At 43.3% G+C, this 20,254-nt stretch overlaps 1 protein-coding gene across 2 annotated transcripts in view; it reads left to right on the top strand.

The window, feature by feature from the left end:
• Positions 1-5,240: 5,240 nt before the first annotated feature.
• Positions 5,241-20,254, top strand: part of Srgap1 (SLIT-ROBO Rho GTPase activating protein 1) — a 148,756-nt gene continuing 133,742 nt past the window's right edge. For both annotated transcript variants that reach the window (XM_013520989.1, XM_013520990.1), the window contains exons 1-2: positions 5,241-5,436; positions 10,511-10,673. In XM_013520989.1, the coding sequence (XP_013376443.1) occupies positions 5,294-5,436; positions 10,511-10,673 (306 nt within the window). In that variant the 5' untranslated portion in view covers positions 5,241-5,293. The remainder of the gene's footprint in view (positions 5,437-10,510; positions 10,674-20,254) is intronic.

Below are 20,254 nucleotides of genomic sequence, written 5' to 3' on the forward strand. Positions count from 1 at the left end.
AGGATACTGTAACTCCAGGCTGGCTCCATACTGAGATTACCTAATTTCTATGCAGAGCACAAGAAGCATAAATCTTTCAGCTTTCTAATGAAGTAGAGAAATAGCCTTTGCTTATTCAGTTTATTCGCTTAAAAAATATGAAAGCTCACTTTTACGGTTTTTTTTCTGCTTCAGATTTTTAGCCTAGAGAGCATACTTCATAAAATCTACACCTGATACTTAGTTAAGTGCCATCAGCAGGTTGTATAAATATTCACATGAGCAAGGAGTATGTGAATAATCAGCAGAGCTAGTCTGATGGAGTTGTTATTCTCTTAAAATATTGCAGTGGTGCTCCCCTGTCATTTGGGAAAATGCTTTATATGCTCTGAGTAAAGGTATTAATACATCTTAACAAAATGGAGACTCGTTTAATATAAGGAAAAAGGCACCAGATGAGGTCGCCTGAGACGGTTTCTGATGCTGTAGAGCTATTATTATATTACTATTTGTTAGAAATCTTGAGTCTCACACCAGTCACCATCGTGCCAGTTCAGTCACTTAGTAACGCAGGACAGAGAGCCCAGTCCAGATCAGTCTTGCCATGCGACACACATCCGACGGTGTTCTCACACACACTGAAGAGTTAGGACTTCCCCTTATAAGAGCAATAGCAAGAAATGCCTCCATTTTATTTCATTTGGTATTGGTGAGCAGATTTTTCATAGCTTAAAGGAACCATTTCAGTTTCGTTTAGTTTGAAATACTACACTCTTGTGCAATATTCTCATTCGGTTGTTGATGTTGACTTATTTTGTGTGATGCTCTGGTAGAATAGAAATGAAATAATAGTCATTTTTTAAAAACAGTAATTTGTGCCTTCCACTAAAGCAGCCATTTAGATTACTTAGTAGGTCCTGACTTAAATTTAGATAATGGCTCCTCGGAGAGCACTTTTCTGTCTAAAAGACACCACCCTGTTATGTGCCCTTATTAGGAGTCACGGTGAGAAGCTCTTCCTAGTATTCCATTAAGAAAATCTTCTCTATACCATTAGACATTATAACAGTTAACATGTAGATGATGCTAGCCCATGAGTAAATTTACTCTTTGGCTCATAGATAAATTTTGGACAAAAATAAAACACTTAGGCAAGAGTCATTTTAGGCAGAGATCCTTCTAAAGGGCTTAGATGTATAGAGTCTAATTTGACAAAAAGTACCCCAAACTGTGAGTTGATACTATTACTGTTATCATTGTTGTCAGACATGTACCAACAACTGAAATTTCATGGAATTATGATATAATTACCCTTTAAAATATAACAGCTATTTTGAGATATAATTCACATACCATCCAGTTTACCAACTCACTGGTTTTTGGTATAGTTAGAGAGTTCTGTAACCGTTTTGGTATAGTTAGAGAGTTCTGTAACCGTTAGCACAACCACTTTTAAGTAATTTCTGTCATCCCCAAAAGAAACCCTGAACTCGTTAACACTAACTTCCTGTTTCTCCCCAAATCCCCCAAGTCTTGGCAACCAGTCCTCTGTGGATTAGGTTCTTTTGGGTATTTCACATCAAGGGAGTCACAGCCTCCATGAAGAGTGGCTTCAGTAACTCAGTTTATGTTTTTGGGGTTCAACCACTTTATAACAGCAACCAGGACTTCATTCTTTTTTATAGTTAAACAGTATTTCGTTGCGTGGCTGTACCGCATTTTGTTTAGCTGTTCATTAGGTAGACACATGGCTTGTTTCCATTTTTCAGCTATTTTGAATAATGCAGTTATACGTAGTCATGTGCAAGCTTTGGTGTGGAAATCCATTTTTACTTCTCTTAGACGTACACCCAGGAGGAGAAACGCTGACTCACCTAATAATTTATGTTGGTACATGTCTGACAACAAAAATACTTTCCAAATACCATCGCACCACTTCATATGCCTACCAGGGAGGGTTCCCATTCCTTCTCTTCTTTGCCAGTATCTGTTACGATCTTTTCTGTTACAGCCGTGCTGAGGAGTGGGGAATGGTGTCTTACTGTGCTTTTGATTTGCATCTCCTTGCTAACTGATGACATGGAGCAACTTTGCATATGCTGTTAGCTATTTGTATATCTTCTTGGGAGAAACATGTACTGTAATCTTTTGGGCTTATTTTAAGTTAGGTCTTTATTAATTATTAAGGTGTAAGAGCTCTTCGTTACTCTTTATTCTAGTCCCTTACCGGATACATAACTTACGAGCATTTTCTCCCATGCTGTGGTCTTTCACTCTTGGTGCCTGTAGCCGCATATCCTTCAGGACATTGTGTGCTTTCAGCTCTTCCACCCTGGTTTAGTTTCGGCTCCCCGCTCCATAGCTTCCACTACCTACGGTGGCCTTTGTCACAGTGTGCTGATGGTATAAGTTGAGGATTTGTCTGCCCTGTCAAGCAGTTGTGTCTTACAAAATTTTGTACATCCAGTGCCAGGAGCTCTGCCTAACACAAAGTGGGAATTCAATAATTGTTAGACTAAACTGAACCTTGAGTCTGGAAAAAAAATCCCGATCAGTACTGACCTAAGAAAGTTGACAAGAAGGCCCTTAATAGACTGTCTAGCTTTAGCCACTTGTGTCTTGGCTACGGGATTCGTAGCTGGAGCCCAGCTCATCACAGGCTGCTTTGATCTGTTCTGAATAGTAGACTGCAATTTATATAACCAAGCATTTATTTTATTCATTTCTTTATTTAAAATTCTTTAGTGCCGCACGTTAAATCTGGCGAAGTCACGTGACTAGAGCTTTGCTGTGCAGACAAGGAGGTGAGGGTGTGCTGTGCTGCCTTCTGGCGATCCCGTACTCTGGTGTGGTCTACGGGATTCCAAAGCTTTCTCTTCCTAACAAGGTGTTTTCTATGGTAGTAGTTTGCCATTGTTTTTTTTTAAATATCTTGGTAACAATCGTTTCCCTGTTTGTTCTAAATTGAAGAGGTAATTGGATGATTTTCCTTCATTTTTGGAGCACATTGTATTTTCTCACAAAGAAACTGTGCGGTCTGTCCCTCCACAAGTCACTATTGTTGAAAATGTTGCAAGTGTCCTATTTTGATCAGAAAAGTAGGATAACATGAAGTAACAGTTGCTCCCTGTCCAATGAAGATGTAATTGTTTAAACCCCGATAGAAGCAAGCAAAAGAAGATACAAAATTGAGACTTCAGACGAAAGTCCAGATAGTTTCTGTGTACCTTTGATGAGATTTGACACACGTGAACTCTCAGCCACACACACACACACACACACACACACACACACAATATGGTGGGAGAAACTAGTTGATAGCCAAAGATGATTTATTTTCGCTTAGCTTAGCAAACTGTGTTACAAATTACTTCATCTCAAAGGACTTACTGGAATTCCTGAATGAGAAATTCCCCCACCCTGAATTTTTCTTTTCTTTGTGAAACAAAATTAGCTCTGTGTTTTCGGGAGAAAGACTTTGGCAGACGTGCTGATTGTAATACCCTAGTGGAAAACGCTTCGACTAAAAACCAGATGCTGTTCGTGGTAGTGAAAAGGCTGTGATAACGTGCACACTCCAGTGTGCGCCGCACTTCTGTGAGGCTAATAAGAGGATATCTCTGAGTCAGCTATAGAGGTACACACCCGTCATCCACATCCAGGGACTCAGGAGGCTGAGGCAGGAGAATCAAAGGTTTGATTCCATCCTGGGCAACCTAGTGAGACCCTGTCTAAAAATCAGATCAGAGGAAGAAGGAGAGGAGGGAGGAGAAAGACTCGTGAAATTCTTCTCCTTCCTCCAGCGCGTGCCCTGCCCAAACCAGCTTTGTATAACCTCACTGGGATCACAGCTCTCGTGTTGTCCTTGCCATGTGTCGATCAGACATAGCGCCGCTACTCAGACTTGTCAGCTAGAAGGACAGGAAGTGAAGTGTTTGCTTAGTCAGACTAACAGGTGAGAGTTGGAGGTGAGGTCACATCACTACTTACTTGCTGAAGTCCTCACATAAAGTACTGAATCTCGTTAGATTTCAGTTTACTCCCTGTAAAATGAAGGGTAGTACTAGTACCTCCTAGTAGTAAACACAGGACTATAATTAGTTGTTATTAAATTCAGAAAATGTTCTGGCCGTCTCCTCCACTCAGTACTTGACTCCCTGCTTAATTAAACAGGGTCAAGTTCATAAATATAAATCATCAGCCCAGTCCTTTCCTGTGGAAGAGGAATAATAGGAAGAAACTGAAGAAATGTTATTTTAACACTGATTTCCAGTAACTCCCCTGGATTAGAGTCAGTCCCCTCATTTATGGAATATCTGTCGACACAGGGAAAGACGAAATAAAGAAGTGTCCCAGTGTGAATATTCTTGTCTTTGGAGGTTAGCCTTGGGTCTTAGAACAAAAACAAATCAGTAGTTACTCAGTACTGTATCTCATTTTCCAAAACACAGGTTTCTTTGTAACAGTCATTCATAGATATTTTCATATGCTACATTTTTTGCTCTTAGGCTTTAACTAAATTGCGAAACAACTAACCTTCATGTTCCTGATGTGTTAGAATTGTCAAAGGATTCCTTCAGGATTATACGTCTCCATAAGGGTATTAGTTGGAGCGGTATATAAAAAGTTCAGACCCAATGAACAGGCCTTGATGCTATGAACAGAATAATAAAGTAGAATCTGAGGTTGTCCTGTTATGAATGGGTTATCCGGATATAGAAAGAAGTTATATTTAGCCGTGGCATTCCTATAAACCCCGGAGCTGTGCGTTACACAAATGAGAAATTTATGTGCTAAATAAAAATCACCAGATGTCAGTCTCTGTGTGTGCCAACTGGCGAATGCAGAGTGGCTGAGGAATCCGGGGGAAGTGATGCCCATGTCTTTGCTATTCAAATGCAAAGGGATGGTGGGAGTAAAACGCTTTTGAAAAGATGACAGCATACTCAGCTACCAAAGATAGCCCGTGTTATGAATTGTTATCTGAAAGGCCTTAATTTATGTTTTCATTCATGATGTGTTTGTGGCATTATGAACGTGACCCGTGTTTACTCTGACTTACTGTATTTGACTTTCCTAAGACTCGTTGCATTCTTTTAAAGGGTCGGCAGATACCTTGTGTAAAGAACCTGCCTGGCCAGGGCATTCTAATAAAGGTCGGGTACGCGCTGCAGTGTACAGCACCCCAGGGTTCCGGTCTCATGCTTGCCCAGATCAGTCATTTTCATGAAATCACCAGGTGAATTCTCTTCTTTCCTCAGAAATTCGAGCTCAGCTGGTAGAACAACAAAAATGCCTGGAGCAGCAAACGGAGATGCGAGTTCAGCTTCTCCAGGACCTTCAAGATTTCTTCCGGAAAAAAGCCGAAATTGAGACAGAATATTCTCGGAACCTAGAGAAGTTGGCAGAAAGGTTCATGGCCAAAACAAGAAGCACGAAGGATCATCAGCAGTACAAGTAAGAGAGACTCGCTCGCACGTGCCTCCCCTCAGTGACAGCTCTCGCCTTTCTACCAGACCGAGCCGGTGTAGCTGCTCCACTTCTGTGTGAGGAGCCGGGGGTGGGTACACTCCCGTAAGCAAAAGCACCTGGAAATTTCTCTGCCTTTTACATTGTAGGGACATCCACTTATCATATTTAAACTAATGGTATTCCCTTGAAGTTGTTTCTGGTACAATATGAGTATTATTTATAGATAAGTTTTATGTATAAGAAGATATGTTTGTAAAACTCCAGGTTATGGAAAACAGGGAGCTGATGGCCACAGGAAGATACTTGAAAAGAAAGGTTGTAAAAAGCTGCTTCTTTAAGCAGAGACCTCCGGTTTTCTGTAAGATGAAAATAAGCGATATGGGTTGCTTGATTCTAACGCATCCCGCCCGGCTCCACTCAACATGTTGCTTGTTGCTGCATTCAAGACTGATTTCTTGGGGCCAGGGATATAGCTCACTGGCACAAGCACCTGCCTGGTAAGCACAAGGTCCAGAGTTTGAGTCCTGGTACCAAAAAAAAGACTAGTTTCTTTTTTTTGTCTTTTTGAGACAGGGTCTCGCTATGCAGTTCAGGCTGGCCTTGAGCTCACTTTGTAGCCCAGGCTGGTCTCGAACTCACAGTGATCCTCCTGCCTCATCAAGACTGGTTTCAAACAAGGGCCTTTAGAAAAATGTGTGAACATAATTAAACTTTAACATTAATTTCATTTCATTTTATTTCATTAAAAATATAGGTTATTCCATTAACAAAATATACTTTATAATTTAACTTGTGGAGACAGAGGAGCAAGCAGACAGTTCTCTAGCATGTGCGACTATGCCACAGTAGGCTTAGCACGGGACACGGCAGACGTGGCTGAAATGCATTCCACAGTGGAGGTGGGGAAGGGAAAGTGCCAGAAGGATGAGCTCTTACCGGAGACCAGGACTAAGTGAGGAGTCAGCCGGCTACGCTGGCGAGGCGATCTTCCCGGGTCAGGGGTCACAGGGCAGATGTGCAGAACAGAAATTGCTCCAGCGGCTGTGAGTGGTGAGTGCTTAGCTGTACGACTGCTGGGCTGAATTGGGGCTGATCACAGAATTCTTCCTCCTCCTTCCGGGCACCTTTGATTCTTACTCTGAGGGCCTGAGAAGCCGTTGGAGAGTTTAAAGCAGAAGGGTGACCCCTCACAACTGCATTTTAAAGTGATGAAAGAGGCCAGAGGTAGGGCAGAGGACCGGCGGAAGGACAGGAAAGCGTCAAGAGGACTGTCTCAGTGGGGGTGGACCTGCTGTCCTGGATGCAGAGAGCGGCAGGCCTCTGCAGGAGACGGGAAAGAGGCACGCCGACTTTCACTTCTAGTAGTGCAGTGCACCAGATACTCTAGAAAGCACTTCGGCCACAGAACTCTGGGAAGTGTGGGTTAAAATGTAGTAGACATGCTTTTAAATGTACAGCTAGGCTCCAGGAGAGCGCAGGGAATTTCCAGGTGCGAAAGGGGAAGAGGGAAGTGAAAATCTAGGTGCCCCCACACTTTAATCCCACGTGGGGACAGCGGCTGAGGTCTGTGTGAGGTGAAATTTTGGCACGAGAACCCTGGCTTGAGCCTTTCTGCAACACATCCCAGGACCGGCCGGGCTGCTAACCCAGCAAAACGGTGAAACGTAACCCTCCCCACCTGCATGGGGTGTGACAAGGAGGACCGTCTGCTCAGCCGGGAGGGGGCAGCTGAGAACGCGCCTTTCTCTCCACCACTGGTTTTGCCGTTCCATTTTGTACTCCTCCGTCACCTGGACCCTACATAAACAAGTAGGAGGAGTTCTTTGCAGAAAGAAGTGCAAAGCTATTCTAGATAATTTCCTTCCTCTCCTCTCCTCTCCTCTCCTCTTCTGTCCCCTCCACTCACCTCTCCTGGCCTGCCCTCCTCTGCCCTCTCCTCTCCTCTCCTCTCCTCTCCTCTCCTCCCCTCCCCTCCCCTTCCCTCCCCTCTCTTCTCTCTCCTCTCCTCTCCTCTCTTCTCCTCTCTTCTCCTTCTCCTTTTCTTCCCTTTTCTTCCCTTTCTGCTGTGGATGACTTTAACCTCTGCTTTTGTCCAGCATACAAATCTTAGCGATGATTCCCAGGGTAACCAGGGGTCTAATGTGCCTGAAGAGGCCGAGGCTGGAGGCAGGACTGGAGCGAGTGCTGTGTTCACACTGGTGGTGGCCGCCCTTAAAGAACATTGCAGAGAAGAAGACAGCCGTTCATCTGTTAGACAGTACGATTGAGAGCTTTTGTCTGAGGATGTAATTAGAAGTTTTGAACTGAAAATACGGGTGGGTCCTTGCTCTGTAGTCTGGTCCCTTAGTGAATGAGAAGCCACTTTCCGTGTCCCCAGTTTTATTTGGTAGTTTTCTTCAGAAGACGAGCAGCTTAACATTTTCTTCGATACGAGTAAGTTTATTATTAAATATAAGACTGAAGATGAAGTGAGTTAAGTCTGTGCAAAGTGTAAGCCAAACATTCAGGAAAAACGTTTTTTAAAAACAGGTTTTATTAAAGTGTCAGCCATTTGACAGTGGCTGTGCTGTATCTCTGGTAGAGTTGCATACCCTCGCTGAGGCTTGGTTTCCCGACAAGTGAAAGGGGGTTGTATGACCGTTAGGTGAGGAACGTCGCAAAGTCCCTGATGTGCTTGGTAGCTGGTGTCGGGCGCCCCCCCTGCCCGGAAGAGCTCCGCGCTCGCGTGGCAGCGCCACCAGGCACGCGGGCCGGGCTCCGGGGTCTGTCCTGGTGCAGTCCCTGCTTATTGTGCCGCACAGCCTTTGGCCTAAAGTTGCCGCTGTGTAGAGGAAAGCCCCAGGCTTGAATTAGCCTCCCCGGGCACAAAGACTCACTTTGACACGAGCGTTGGTCTTTATCAAATCCCCGCGCCTTGCTACGCTTTGATTCTCTCGTTCATGGGAAGGACACAAAGCATCTCTGCCTTACTGGTACAGTGGTAAGGATTAGGCAGAATTAATGTCAACTTCTTAAGAAAAACCCTGAATAAAAATAGCTAACTTCATATAGCACAGACTATATGCCTGAGGCATTATTCTAAGCATTTAAAAATGCCTATTAACTCCAGTTCTCATAATCGTCTTAGGAGATGAGTCCGATTATTTTTTTCCATTCTGCAAAGTAACACAGAGGCACAGAGAGGTTAACATCATGTGTCCAAGATTGCATAGCTGGTAAGTGATAGCTGGGGTGAGAACTGGAATAACTCCAGAGCTCATGATCTTGGCCTGTATTCTACTTCTCTCTTTGTGTACGGTAGTGACTGTTACCATTTTCTTTGAAGTTATTATGAGCACTATTACTAGCAGGAATATGGCAGTAATACATTTATTCAGTGAATGAAATAATATGTATTCTTACAATGGGACAGGGCACTGGAGATACACAGGAGAATAAAATATTCTCAAAGAATTTATGAGCTGGTTCAATATGAAAGTAAGCATAAAAATTTTTTTAAATCAGGCAACCTTTACCCGGAGGCTGGACAGATAAAGAACAGCCAGAGAAAGGCACTAGTTATCTGCAGCAGAGCTGTCCTTCCTTTGCTGGGGCTCCGGAGGAACAAGGGCGCTCCTGGAGTGGAGGGCATGGTTCTCCCTGTGTCAGGAGGAGTGAGGGGCTGCCCTGGGCATACAGTGCCAGCACCCTTGGTAGGTATTTTTTCCCCAAGCCCATTTCTGCTTCCATCTTCTTTCCTCCTTTCTTCCAGGGAGGATTTAACTGGATGCCATTTTAAAGTCTCTCCAGGGCCGAGCTTGGTGGCGCACGCCTGTAATCCCAGCACTCGGGAGGCTGAGGCAGGAGGATCCTTGCAAGTTCAAGATCAGCCTGGGCCACAAAGTGAGCTCAAGGCCAGCCTGAACTGCAGAGCGAGACCCTGTCTCAAAAAATAAATAAATAAATAAAGTCTCTCCAGAATCTGAGAGACTTAATGGCAGAAAAGCGTGACTTAATCATTTTTTTTTCAACTAACTAAATTACTATTTAGGATCATGTAAGGTTGTGAATAATAAAATAACACATGTAGTTAAATGGCATTTGTGTCCCTGAGTTAGGATAAACGTTCTGTACCATTTTGCAGTGTTACAATTTGCTTTTATTTATTTATTTATTTATTTATTTATTTTTGGTACCGGGAATCAAACTCAGGACCTTGCACTTGCCAGGCAGGCGCTTGTGCCACTGACCTAAATCCCCGGCCCTACAGTTTGCTTTTAAAATATATAAAAAATTGTACTCTGACTTTTTTGTTTTAAGCGGTAGCATCCCAATTGCTCACCGTTTTCATTTGGAGTTTTTCTTTGAGATTTTTAAGCCATCTTTTTGTGTGTGGTTCATAGTCACTTTTAACTTTAGTCTCTACACTAAAAATAAGAACCAGTTACAAATCAGGAGTAGCGTAGTGGGTTCCAGTACATTAAGTGACCAGCCACAAGCCAGCGAACTTCTTGGTTCTATTCATGAGCCTTGAGTCGGTAGTATAAAGTTCTGGTTCCCAGAAACACTTTTCGGGAGGCTGGAGATTATGTATCAGGGGATTAATAAATAACCACCAAGTTTATTTTCCATGGAAAGCAAAACTAGGGCAATTTCTTCTCCAGCAGCAAACTGAACTTTCAAAGCGGACATTGTGTGCAGTGACAAACCAAAGCCTGTCTGAGATGGGAATCAGTAGATTTCTGTGTAAACATGTGCTGCTGTCTTCAGCGGGGAGCTCACAGCTGAAGGGCTGCCCCGCTGCTGAGTATGTGAGCGTCCTGGGCCCCTGCCAGGAGTGCGGGTTAACACTGCGTTCTGGCCCGTGTTTCTTTGCACTGGCAAGTCGCTCTCCCTGTGCGTGTGTAGCCTGGAAGGCTGTGGCACTGGCTATCGAGTGTCCTGGTCTAGGGAACCCTCAGAGCGGAACGAACAGTGACGGGACCCATCTGTGGAGGCCCTCAGCCTGCCTGGGTGACTGCGCCCAGCTGTTCGGGGCAGCTTTGAGCTGGATGTAATTCTGCCCTTCTGCACTTCGCAGGAAAGACCAGAACCTGCTGTCGCCAGTGAACTGCTGGTATTTACTCCTGAACCAAGTGAGGCGAGAGAGCAGAGACCACGCCACCCTGAGCGACATCTACCTGAACAACGTGATCATGCGGTTCATGCAGATCAGCGAGGACTCCGCCAGGATGTTTAAGAAGGTACACCCGCCCAACCTGGCGGCGCGGGCTGTCGGATGCCCGCTTCCCTGAAAGGAGTGAATCTTTTAAAGACACAGAACAAATGTTAAGCCCAAACAGGCATACTTACCTTGTATGCCAGTGTGGGTACACAGGTGTATATACAAGGTAAAGATAGGATGATGGGTCATTGCATGCTCACAGGACTTCCATTTAGTTCATTACTGAATCTCTGACCTGAACAGTGTGTGTGCATTTTTGAAAAAGATGTGCCGGCACGTTGTGCCTCGGTCTCTAGGAGCTGACTAACTTCACCGGTGAAAATCAGACGGAAAAAGGAAAGCCTCAGATTCTGTCTTTTGGGCTCACACAGGACCAGACTTGTGAAAGACAAGATTAGCGCATGTGCTGTTGCTCTCTCAGGAAAACGTTATCGTAGTTTCTTCTTTTTTTTTTTTTTTTTTTTTTTTTTTTGTCCGGTACCGGGAACCGAACTCATGACCTTGCGCTTGCCAGGCAGGCGCTTTGCCGCTGAGCTAAATCCCCAGCCCTCGTAGTTTCTTCTTAATCCCCGCAGACCAGCAGCAGAGCTGGGAGAGAATGATGTGAAGGAAAAAAAAAACCACAGGACACAGAAAATTCAGTTCCTTACACACCAGAGAGCTCCCTCCTTCCCAAACCCATTTAAAAAGAACTGGAGAAGGGCTGGGGATTTAGCTCAGCGGCACAGCGCCTGCCTGGCAAGCGCAGGGTCGTGAGTTCGATACCCGGTACCAGAAGAAAAACAAAAAACAAAAAAGAACTGGAGGTAGGGGTCACAGCAAAACAAATCAGTGCAAAACAAACAAACAGAAAGAACAGGGCTTTTAATGCTTTTTATCATCATTAGGAGCTGCGGCCAACTCTTAGTAAATTTTCATTGTTTGGACATTTTTGTTGAGAATAAAAACAAAATTGGACTATTTCCTGTGCAGAGAATGCAGCTACTTGCCTGGTGAGACGAGCTTTCAGTTTTTATGTCTGTAGGACAGGAGTCTCTCGTGAGCCTTGCAGCTTTGTACTGATTGTATTTAACATCTGCATTTACCTGTGCCCCGTCCAGTAAGTAATGATTTGTTTCGGAAAGGGGTGGGGCCCCACCCTGTAGATTAATGATACATTTATATTGCCAAGGGCCTCGTTAAAACAAAGGCGCAGTGTTGAGCAGGCCAGCTGGAACGCTTGGTTGTGTTTGATGTTTCCACATTAGGTTTGATTCCCGACCTAGAAGTGGAATTTAACAAGCTCTCAGTGATCTTGTACTCAGTTCAACTAGAACAAAAAAAGTGTTCTGAACAAAGGATAATTTTAAAACTGGAGCCAAGGAAGATATTAATTAAGAAGAGGATGGGTAGAGAAATGACCATGTATCTTAGACTGTGGAGCTCGTTGTAAAGATAGTTTAAAGAGAGCTGTGAAGGTGCGTGCCCCTTCACAGCCTGCACAGCGACCTTGTTTGCTCCAGCCTTTGTTTCCAGGGTCTCCCCCGAGCAGGAGATGGTGACGATCAGTCTCTCAAGGCCACAGAGATGGAGAAAAACCAGGGCTCGTGTAAGGGAGGTCGCAGGCGATCCAAATTCGGCGCTGAAAGATGCTTCCGGGTCCTGCGGGTGCTGGCCGTGATTCAGCCTGGGCCTCTCGGACCAGCGCCTCGGTAGAGATCATGTATTCGTGCATTTAACAGAACATCTTTAACTGTCCGGCTGGTAAAGCAGAGTTAGAAGACATGTCCCTGCTTGCAAGAAGCTCATTACAATAATTAAGAATTGCTGCGCTAAAGAGATGCACAAGCCGCTGCGGGAGCCTGGGGCCTGGGGAGCGTCACTTCACCGAGGGGTCGGGAAATGCTTCACACAAGAGGGAACACTTGACGTGCGGCGGTGAGGAGCAGACATTCATCAGGCAGACAAGGACGAGGAGCTCGCCGCGGAAGCCGGAGCTCGTGTTCAGGGAGAGCAAAGCATTTGATGTGACTGGACTGGGGTTTGCGTGGGAGTGGGGGGATATGAGCAGAAAACTGGGTCAAGTAAGAAGGGACTTGGTGTGTCCTGAGGAGATGTAAGGATTTGTGTAAGCCCGTGGCTCAATGAAGCTGATAGACATCTAGGACTCAGTCAGATGGGTTTGGATTTGAATTCCAGCTTTTCTGCTTGCTTGCTTTGTGATCGTGGGAGATAAGAGATTCACACGAACGCTCTGTACTCTTGAAGGGGTTGAGCAAGCCAAGACTGGACAGAGGAGAAGCTAACCATGCGGGAACTCTGGGGCTGGGATGCCTCTGGAACGGTCTCATATCCTGGCAAGGAGATGCGCCCCGCGTGGGATGAGGCAGCTCCCTTCGGTGAGGGTAGTTCCCGAGGGTAATTCCCGGAGTGGGATCAGCTCTGAGTTCTAGCGGCCAACAGCAAATATTCCCAGTAGTTGGGGGAGTGTGTTCCTGGCTCTCACTTCGGGATCTGGGAAATGCACGGTAAACACACAGACGGACAGACGTGTCTGCTTGTTTATCACCTCACATTCGCTACTCAGGGTCTCTGAGGTTCAGAGCATTTACGGTGGATTCCTGCCTCCTTTGGCCTTCAGTGGAAGGAATGTTCTGTGCTTCCTGCGCAGCCTGCTCTCCGCGGGTGCTGACCAGTTGAAAGCTAGCAGTGTCTCCCAAGCACAGGTTCCAAATTCTCCCTCCCCCGAGGGAACGCAGCAAACCACCTACCTCGCCTTTCCACCTGTTCCTGTGGGAAAAAGAAACAGTAGCGAGGTGGGACTGCAAGTAGAGGACCAGAGCTTGCTGAGGAGCCAGATCAACCGGGAACACGTCGGTCATCCGAGTGAAAAGGAAGACAGTCTGTATCTTTCCAGTCCAGAGTTCAGGTCCCTTTGCATTAGAAAGCAGCTCTTAACCCCTCCCTCCCTCCTCTCCTCCCCCTTTCTTTCTCTCTCTCTCTTTCCTTTTTCTTTCTTTCCTTCTTTTTCTTTCTTTCTTTCTCTCTCTTTCCTTTCTTTCTCTCTCTCTTTTTGTCTCTCTTTCTTTCTTGGCAGTGCCTCTTGAGAGGTACGTTCTCAGACCCTCTCCCTTAAATCACCAACTTTCCACTTCTCCAACTCTTCTTCCGTTGTCTGAGTTTAGAGCAGAAACCTATTTTCTATCAAGATGGGAGGAAATCCTCAGCGGTGGGCAGACGTGCCCTTTACAGCTGTTTTGGAGTCCTTCCCGGATGTAATGTTCGTCTTTCTTGTTAGAGCGGATTTTAAGACTTCCTCATTCTTCCCCATGTCTATAGGGAGATGGATAGTTTGGTTTAAACAGCTGCATTTTATTTGATTTAGTCAACAATAGACATTTCTTTTGTCAGATGAAGAGTCTGGAGTAGGTAATTTCAGGACACTCTCTGTCTCCAGATAGATAAAATAATTAAGAAGACAGTTGTAGGCATACGTAATTTCATGAATAGTTTTAGAAGCAGTTTTAAGACTATACTGTTAATCACATCAATCACGGTTGCCTCAGTATGTCCGAAAGTTTTTAACAGGTAGGCCTGAAGGGGTGGTTGTACCCTTGTAATCCCAGCACTCAGGAGGCTGAGGTACTAGGATTGCCACCGGCTCAAGACCAGCCTGGACTACATAATGAGACCCTGTCTCAAGAAAACAAAAAGGAAAAGGAAAAGAGTTTTTAACAGGTAGAAAAAGTGAAACTTTAAAAAAAAAAAATTCAGTTGTTCAAGTACTATTTCAGATCTAGGTTTTTAAAGTTCTAAATGGTGCCTGTTATGAGAATAGTAGTGCTTCAGCTTTTAGGATGTGAAGTCAGCTATTTTGGTATACGTTTTGGCTTTGCGTGGTGAGGCACCTGTAATTGACTATAATATGATTAAAAATTGTTTTCTTGAAGCTGTTTCCTAACACTGTGCATGAAATAACTTCCTGATTATTGTAGCCACTTTAGTAGCTATATGGACATGGGAGTAATTGTGAATGCCTGATGCCTCCTCTTCTGCATCTACAGAATATAGTAACTTACTCTGCATAGTTGTATGGGAGATTCATGAATCATATATAGAAAACTACTGAGCCCAGTGTTTGGACTTCACTCCCAAGAAAGCTTTTAGCTAGCATCTGTCTTACAGTCTGTAGTGTAATCATTACTACCTCTACCTACGATAATTACATAACATGGGATTATGCATTAGCCACGCGTGACGTAGATGAGTCCTCATTCGAAGGACAACATATGCACAACTTCATGGTAAATACATTCAGATCGTCCTTTTATAAGCTTCCCAACCATATTTATAAGCTGACTCTGAGAAATGCCATCACATCATTGCTCTACCAGAATTAAAATTTTCATCCTCACATTTCAACAGTTAGTGAAGAACCAAAGCCAGGTGTGGTGGTGCACGCCTGTAATCCCAGCACTCAGGAGGCTGAGGCAGGAGGATCGTTGTGAATTCAAGGCCGGTTTGGGCTACAAAGTGAGCTCAAGGCCAGCCTGAACTGCACAGCGAGACCCTGTCTCCAAAAAAAAAAAAAAAGACAACAAAACAAGAACCAAGAGAAAGCCTGTCCTCAGATCCCCAGCAACACTTCCCGTGGGGAATCTTAGCTCCGAGGCCTTGTTCGCTTCTGTACTTCGTCAGGGAGAAAGGTTGCTTAACTCCAGAACCCTCTGCCCTGTAGACACGGACCGCGCAAACACCGGCAGGTGGGGACGCTGCTTCTACCCTCCCAAGTTGTGCTTTACCACTTAGGAGTTCAGACTGCGGGCACCCCTGGAGCAAAGCATCTGTCTCATTGCCAAGGCTGTCTCTTTCCTCAGAGGACGAAGCCTGGGGATGTGCCGCTTACCCGGTTCTCCAGCCCTCCCCCTGCAGCAAGGAGGCGCTGGCTTCCTTCGTTCCGTTACTCGTGCTGAAAGAAAGTGTTGTGCATCTGGTTCGGTGCTGCAGCCCGCAAACGTGCAGTTCTTAAGCTGCACATAAAAACATAATTAACGTCAGCAGTCACAGTGGTGGACAGGCTTACAGTTAGCGTTTTATTGAAGTACCTACCCACCAGATCTTATTTACCAATGTTCAGAACATTAGTAGAATATGTAGTTTAGAGAGAGTACTGTAATATGGTGGCATTGAAACATACTGAATTATCATTGTTTTTGAGTTATTAACACAGTGTTGTCTTCTGTTTTGCGTAAATATGCCTGCCAGTATACTTTATCTTGTTTCTTCACCAACAGTAATGATATCTGTGAGCTTCCAATTGCTGATTTTTTTGTTTGTTTGGTTGGTTTGGTTTGGTTTGGTTTGGTTTTTTTCCAGTACCGGGAATCGAACTCACGACCTAGAGCTTGCCAGGCAGGCACTGTGCGGCTGAGCTAAATCCCCAGCCCCCACTTGCGGATTTTTAACTGTGTGTGAAATGCTGGGCTTTGCATCTCTCCTCTAGCTCAAACATCCTCGCAGCTGTGAATGAACAGGGAGTGTAACTCACCTTTGGGAGACGAGGAAAGGAAACGCTCAGGGATGTAAGCGGCAGTGCCCAGGAGTGTCTTGTCTTTGCCCATATGTTTTAGGTAGTTCACTGCCACGTTGGACTTTTGGTATTTTTTGGTGATAATTGGAGATGTCACCACTCAGTGACTAGGGTCATAAACTTCTGAGAACTAGGACACTATCTCGTTCTTGGTCCTATCATTTCTTAAGAAAGTCCTGAAGAAATGCATTCCTCGGATTCCTCTGTTAAATATGCACATTGTAAATATGCAGGGACTCAGAACAGTGGAGAACATCCCCAGGCCACTAAGAATAACCTCCCTTTGGCATAAATGCACAGATTATCAGGTCTGAATTTCATTCAGTGGAATTAAATTAGCCCGCTTGTGGTATTGCTGATTGCGGGGCTTAAATTGAGAAGGAGCAGAGATTACTAGTAAGATTCGTAGGCATTTCATCAGGCAGCTATATTCTTTTTAGACGCCTCAGATATTCAAAAGAAAGATACCTTGTGGGGGATAAAGCTTTGCTTTCAAATAGACCTTTTAAAATAAGCTACTGTACGGAGTCTCCAAAGTTAATAAAAGATACCAATCAACTTCGAATCTCGAAGACTGTGTCCCTGTTTTTAAAAAAAGTTCATAAATTTTAAAACATTGAAAACTACCAATTGTATATGCATATGAAAAGTCTTTTTCAGTATAAAAATATATACTCAGTATAAAACATAAAATATATATTCATTGTAGAAATTTTAAAAGTACTAAAAATATAAACAAAGAAATAATGATGGCCCATATTAAGACTATCAATGTATTGAACTATCTTTTCAATAGTTGTATGTGTACACATATATGTATGGTATAAGCACATACATACCTATGTGCTTTACAAAATTGCAGTATCATCACATATATCAAGGGAACATGTCCTTTTCTTTTCTTTTCTTTTTTGTCTTTTTGAGACAGGGTCTCACTATGCAGTTCAAGCTGCCCTTGAGCTTACTTTGTAGCCCAGGTTGGTCTTGAGCTCTGTAACAATCCTCCTGCTTCAGCCTCCTGCTGAGATTACAGGCATGCACCACCATGCCTGTCTTAAACCTGTCCTTTTCATGTAAAATATTACAAGCATTTCTCATGTCTGGAAGTAAGCTTTTAGGATAGGGTCCTTCTTGCCCTCATGGTGCTTCCTGGCGTATGTGGCCCCGTGTTATTGCCGTGTTACTGCATTTAAATCTTTCACACATCAGTGATATATTTCTTATGCTACTTTTCTTGAAGTAGAATTTTTGGGTCAAAGATGACCTTAGAATTCACATGCTGGATGAAATTCTTATCTTCTCCCTGTCTGCAGTAATGATAATCATGGCTGTGATTTGTCAGTGACTAGTTTATTTCCTGAGAAGTGAGTGTACTACTTCATTAGCAGAGTGCCTCCAGATATGCTTTTGTATGCTTATGCAACAGTGGTAAATAATATAACAAGAAGAACTTTTTCAAAGCATTTTAGTGCAGTGTAGCAGAAGGATTAAATGGTATTCCGGAGGCCTTTGGGACGTTTAATTATTGATAGGGCCTGGATTAATAAGTAAGAGTAGCTCAGGCTGACGCTACTAGCTGCTTCTGTTGTAGTCTACCGACATTAGGTCTACCTTGTTTTCCTTTAAATAGATCAAACCAAGCTACCATTTCTTATAATGATACAATTCTTTTTGAAGAAATGTAGAAAATACTTTTGCTTTTAGAGATCGCATGCCAGGGTGGCTGGCCCGTGGTAAGTGGTCCGTGAGCAGCAGCAGTTGGTCCTGGTCTTGGATTTACACCGTTGCCTTCATCACTCAGTGACAGTAGAATATGTGTGACTGGCCCAGCTATTCATTTAGCAGGTGAATTACTACACAAGAGCGCTCACTGCCTATTGAGAAATTTTATCAGCATCTCAAAAATAGGATAATATATATCTGTTTCCTGGAAAACTTGCTGCTACGGTAATGACGGTAATGAAACCAACTGACGTCAGCTAAGTTGAATCTTTTGTTATGCAGCACGAGACTTCGGCACCAACACTCCAGTATTCATAGTTGAACCATCATTACATGAAGGATATTTATGCAGAAAGCACCTGAAAGCTTATTTTTGGTTAAAAGCATCTAGAAGTATAAATTATTTTTAAATGGACAGCTCTAAGTCCCTTGTATTTTCTTCCGTGTGCTTATAACTTCTGATATTTGTACATGAACATACTGTATAAGAAGACAGACAAGTTGGATGTGTTGGCCCATGCATATCATTCCACTACTATGAGGGTATCGAGTTCAAGTCCAGCCTGGGCAACTTAGCAACTTAGCAACTTAGTGAGAACCTGACTTAAAATTTAAGAAAAAAGAAAAAAACATTTAAAGACACAATAAAACATTTATTATAAATTAAAACTTTAAAGAAAAAGTTTTTATCCAGAGTATAGCACTGTTCAGTGTTAAAGCATAGGAAAACTTCCATAAAGTTATCCATTCTGAAATACTGTTTATTAACGGAGACTTGACCCATTTACCAGGTCCAGTTGATAACGACACTGTAAATTTTTAGTGGTATGATTAAAAAGGAAGGTCTAACACAAGGGATTTCTGAAAAAGGCAGCAGCGTGTACACAGGCTTCACCTGCCTTACCTCTCAAATTACCCGTGAAGTGACAAGGTATACAAGCAGGAAAAACCAGAACAGTCCTTTTAACTTCAAGTAGATCTTCTCAGTCCTGCTGAAACGCTCTAACGGCTCCTACCTCACTCAGGAAAGTCTGCACCCCACTTCCTGCCCACAACTTTTTCTCTACAGCACTTATATATTTACCTATTTGTTCATTTTCTGACTCCCCTCAATTCCAGTGTAAGTTCTTGAGGGAAGAGAGCTTTACTTCACTGACACAGTGACTGGCACGTAGTAGGTCTCAGGAAATATTCATGGAATGAATAAGTACTGAGTAAAGAATATGAATAAATCCATCTGCTTAGAAGCCAGAGATGAAAGGCATCCACATAATAGAAATTTGAGGGTATTTCAGCAAGAGCCGGTATCAGCAGCGCCAGATTTAAGCAACACCATCATGCGCAAATTACTCTCCAAAAAAGAGAACTCAGAGGTAGTTCTACCAGAAATCCATCTGTGAAGGCGGGGATCGGAACAGATACTGAATATGACTGTCAGGTTTATTGTAGTACTTTTTCAATTTCAGTAAGGGGAAAAATACATCCTTATTACTAGAAAAGCAGTTATGTAGAAACAAAAATTTTTATTAGCTAATGACTTTGTCAGATCAGCCTGGGAAGCTATAAAAATAAAAGATTTTGACACCAAATATATGACCTGTTTAGACTGAGAAAACTCTAGTAATGTTTGATAATTAATAACAAATACATGAAATGTGTATCATTTTTACTGTTTACGCTTTAATGGTTTTAGGTAATGATGTAGAGCTGTGCTTGGCTAGTGCATTGACTTTTCATAAATTTTTTATCTCTTTATCTTTAAAGATGAAGATTGCAAGTGTCTCGTAAAATAATTGACTTTTATTATTCAACAAGGTCTAATTCTGCTGAACAGTTGTGGTAAACTCTTTCTAACTTTTACTTCCCTTTTCATTTTTTCTGAAACCCAACTACTGAAATGTGCTTTCTTTTCCAAAGACATTCTATTTTATTTTTATTTTAGCATAGACATTCCATTTTATTTTTCATTCAACAAACTTCTGCAGATCAGCTTTTTTTAATAGGCACATTGGTGGGTTCCAGGGTCACAAAACTAAGACACAAATCTTCAACTGATATCCCACAGGAGCTTAGACTCTAGTAAGTGAAGGAAATGTACACATGAAAATTACACTGTAAATTGGAAACCACACTTACAAAGATAGAACCTAAGACTATGAAAGCACAGAGGACCAAGTAAGGCATTCTGCCTAGGAAAACCTTCTGAGGGACATCTGGTCAAGCTCAGACTTGGTGAGATTGTACAGGGGAATAGGGCAAAGTGCATCCTGTACAGAGAAACCAGCAAGCCCAAGGCCCTAGACTTCTGA

This window comes from Chinchilla lanigera, unplaced genomic scaffold (assembly GCF_000276665.1).
Source record: "Chinchilla lanigera isolate Chin_1 unplaced genomic scaffold, ChiLan1.0 scaffold00057, whole genome shotgun sequence".
Taxonomy (NCBI): Eukaryota; Metazoa; Chordata; class Mammalia; order Rodentia; family Chinchillidae; genus Chinchilla; species Chinchilla lanigera.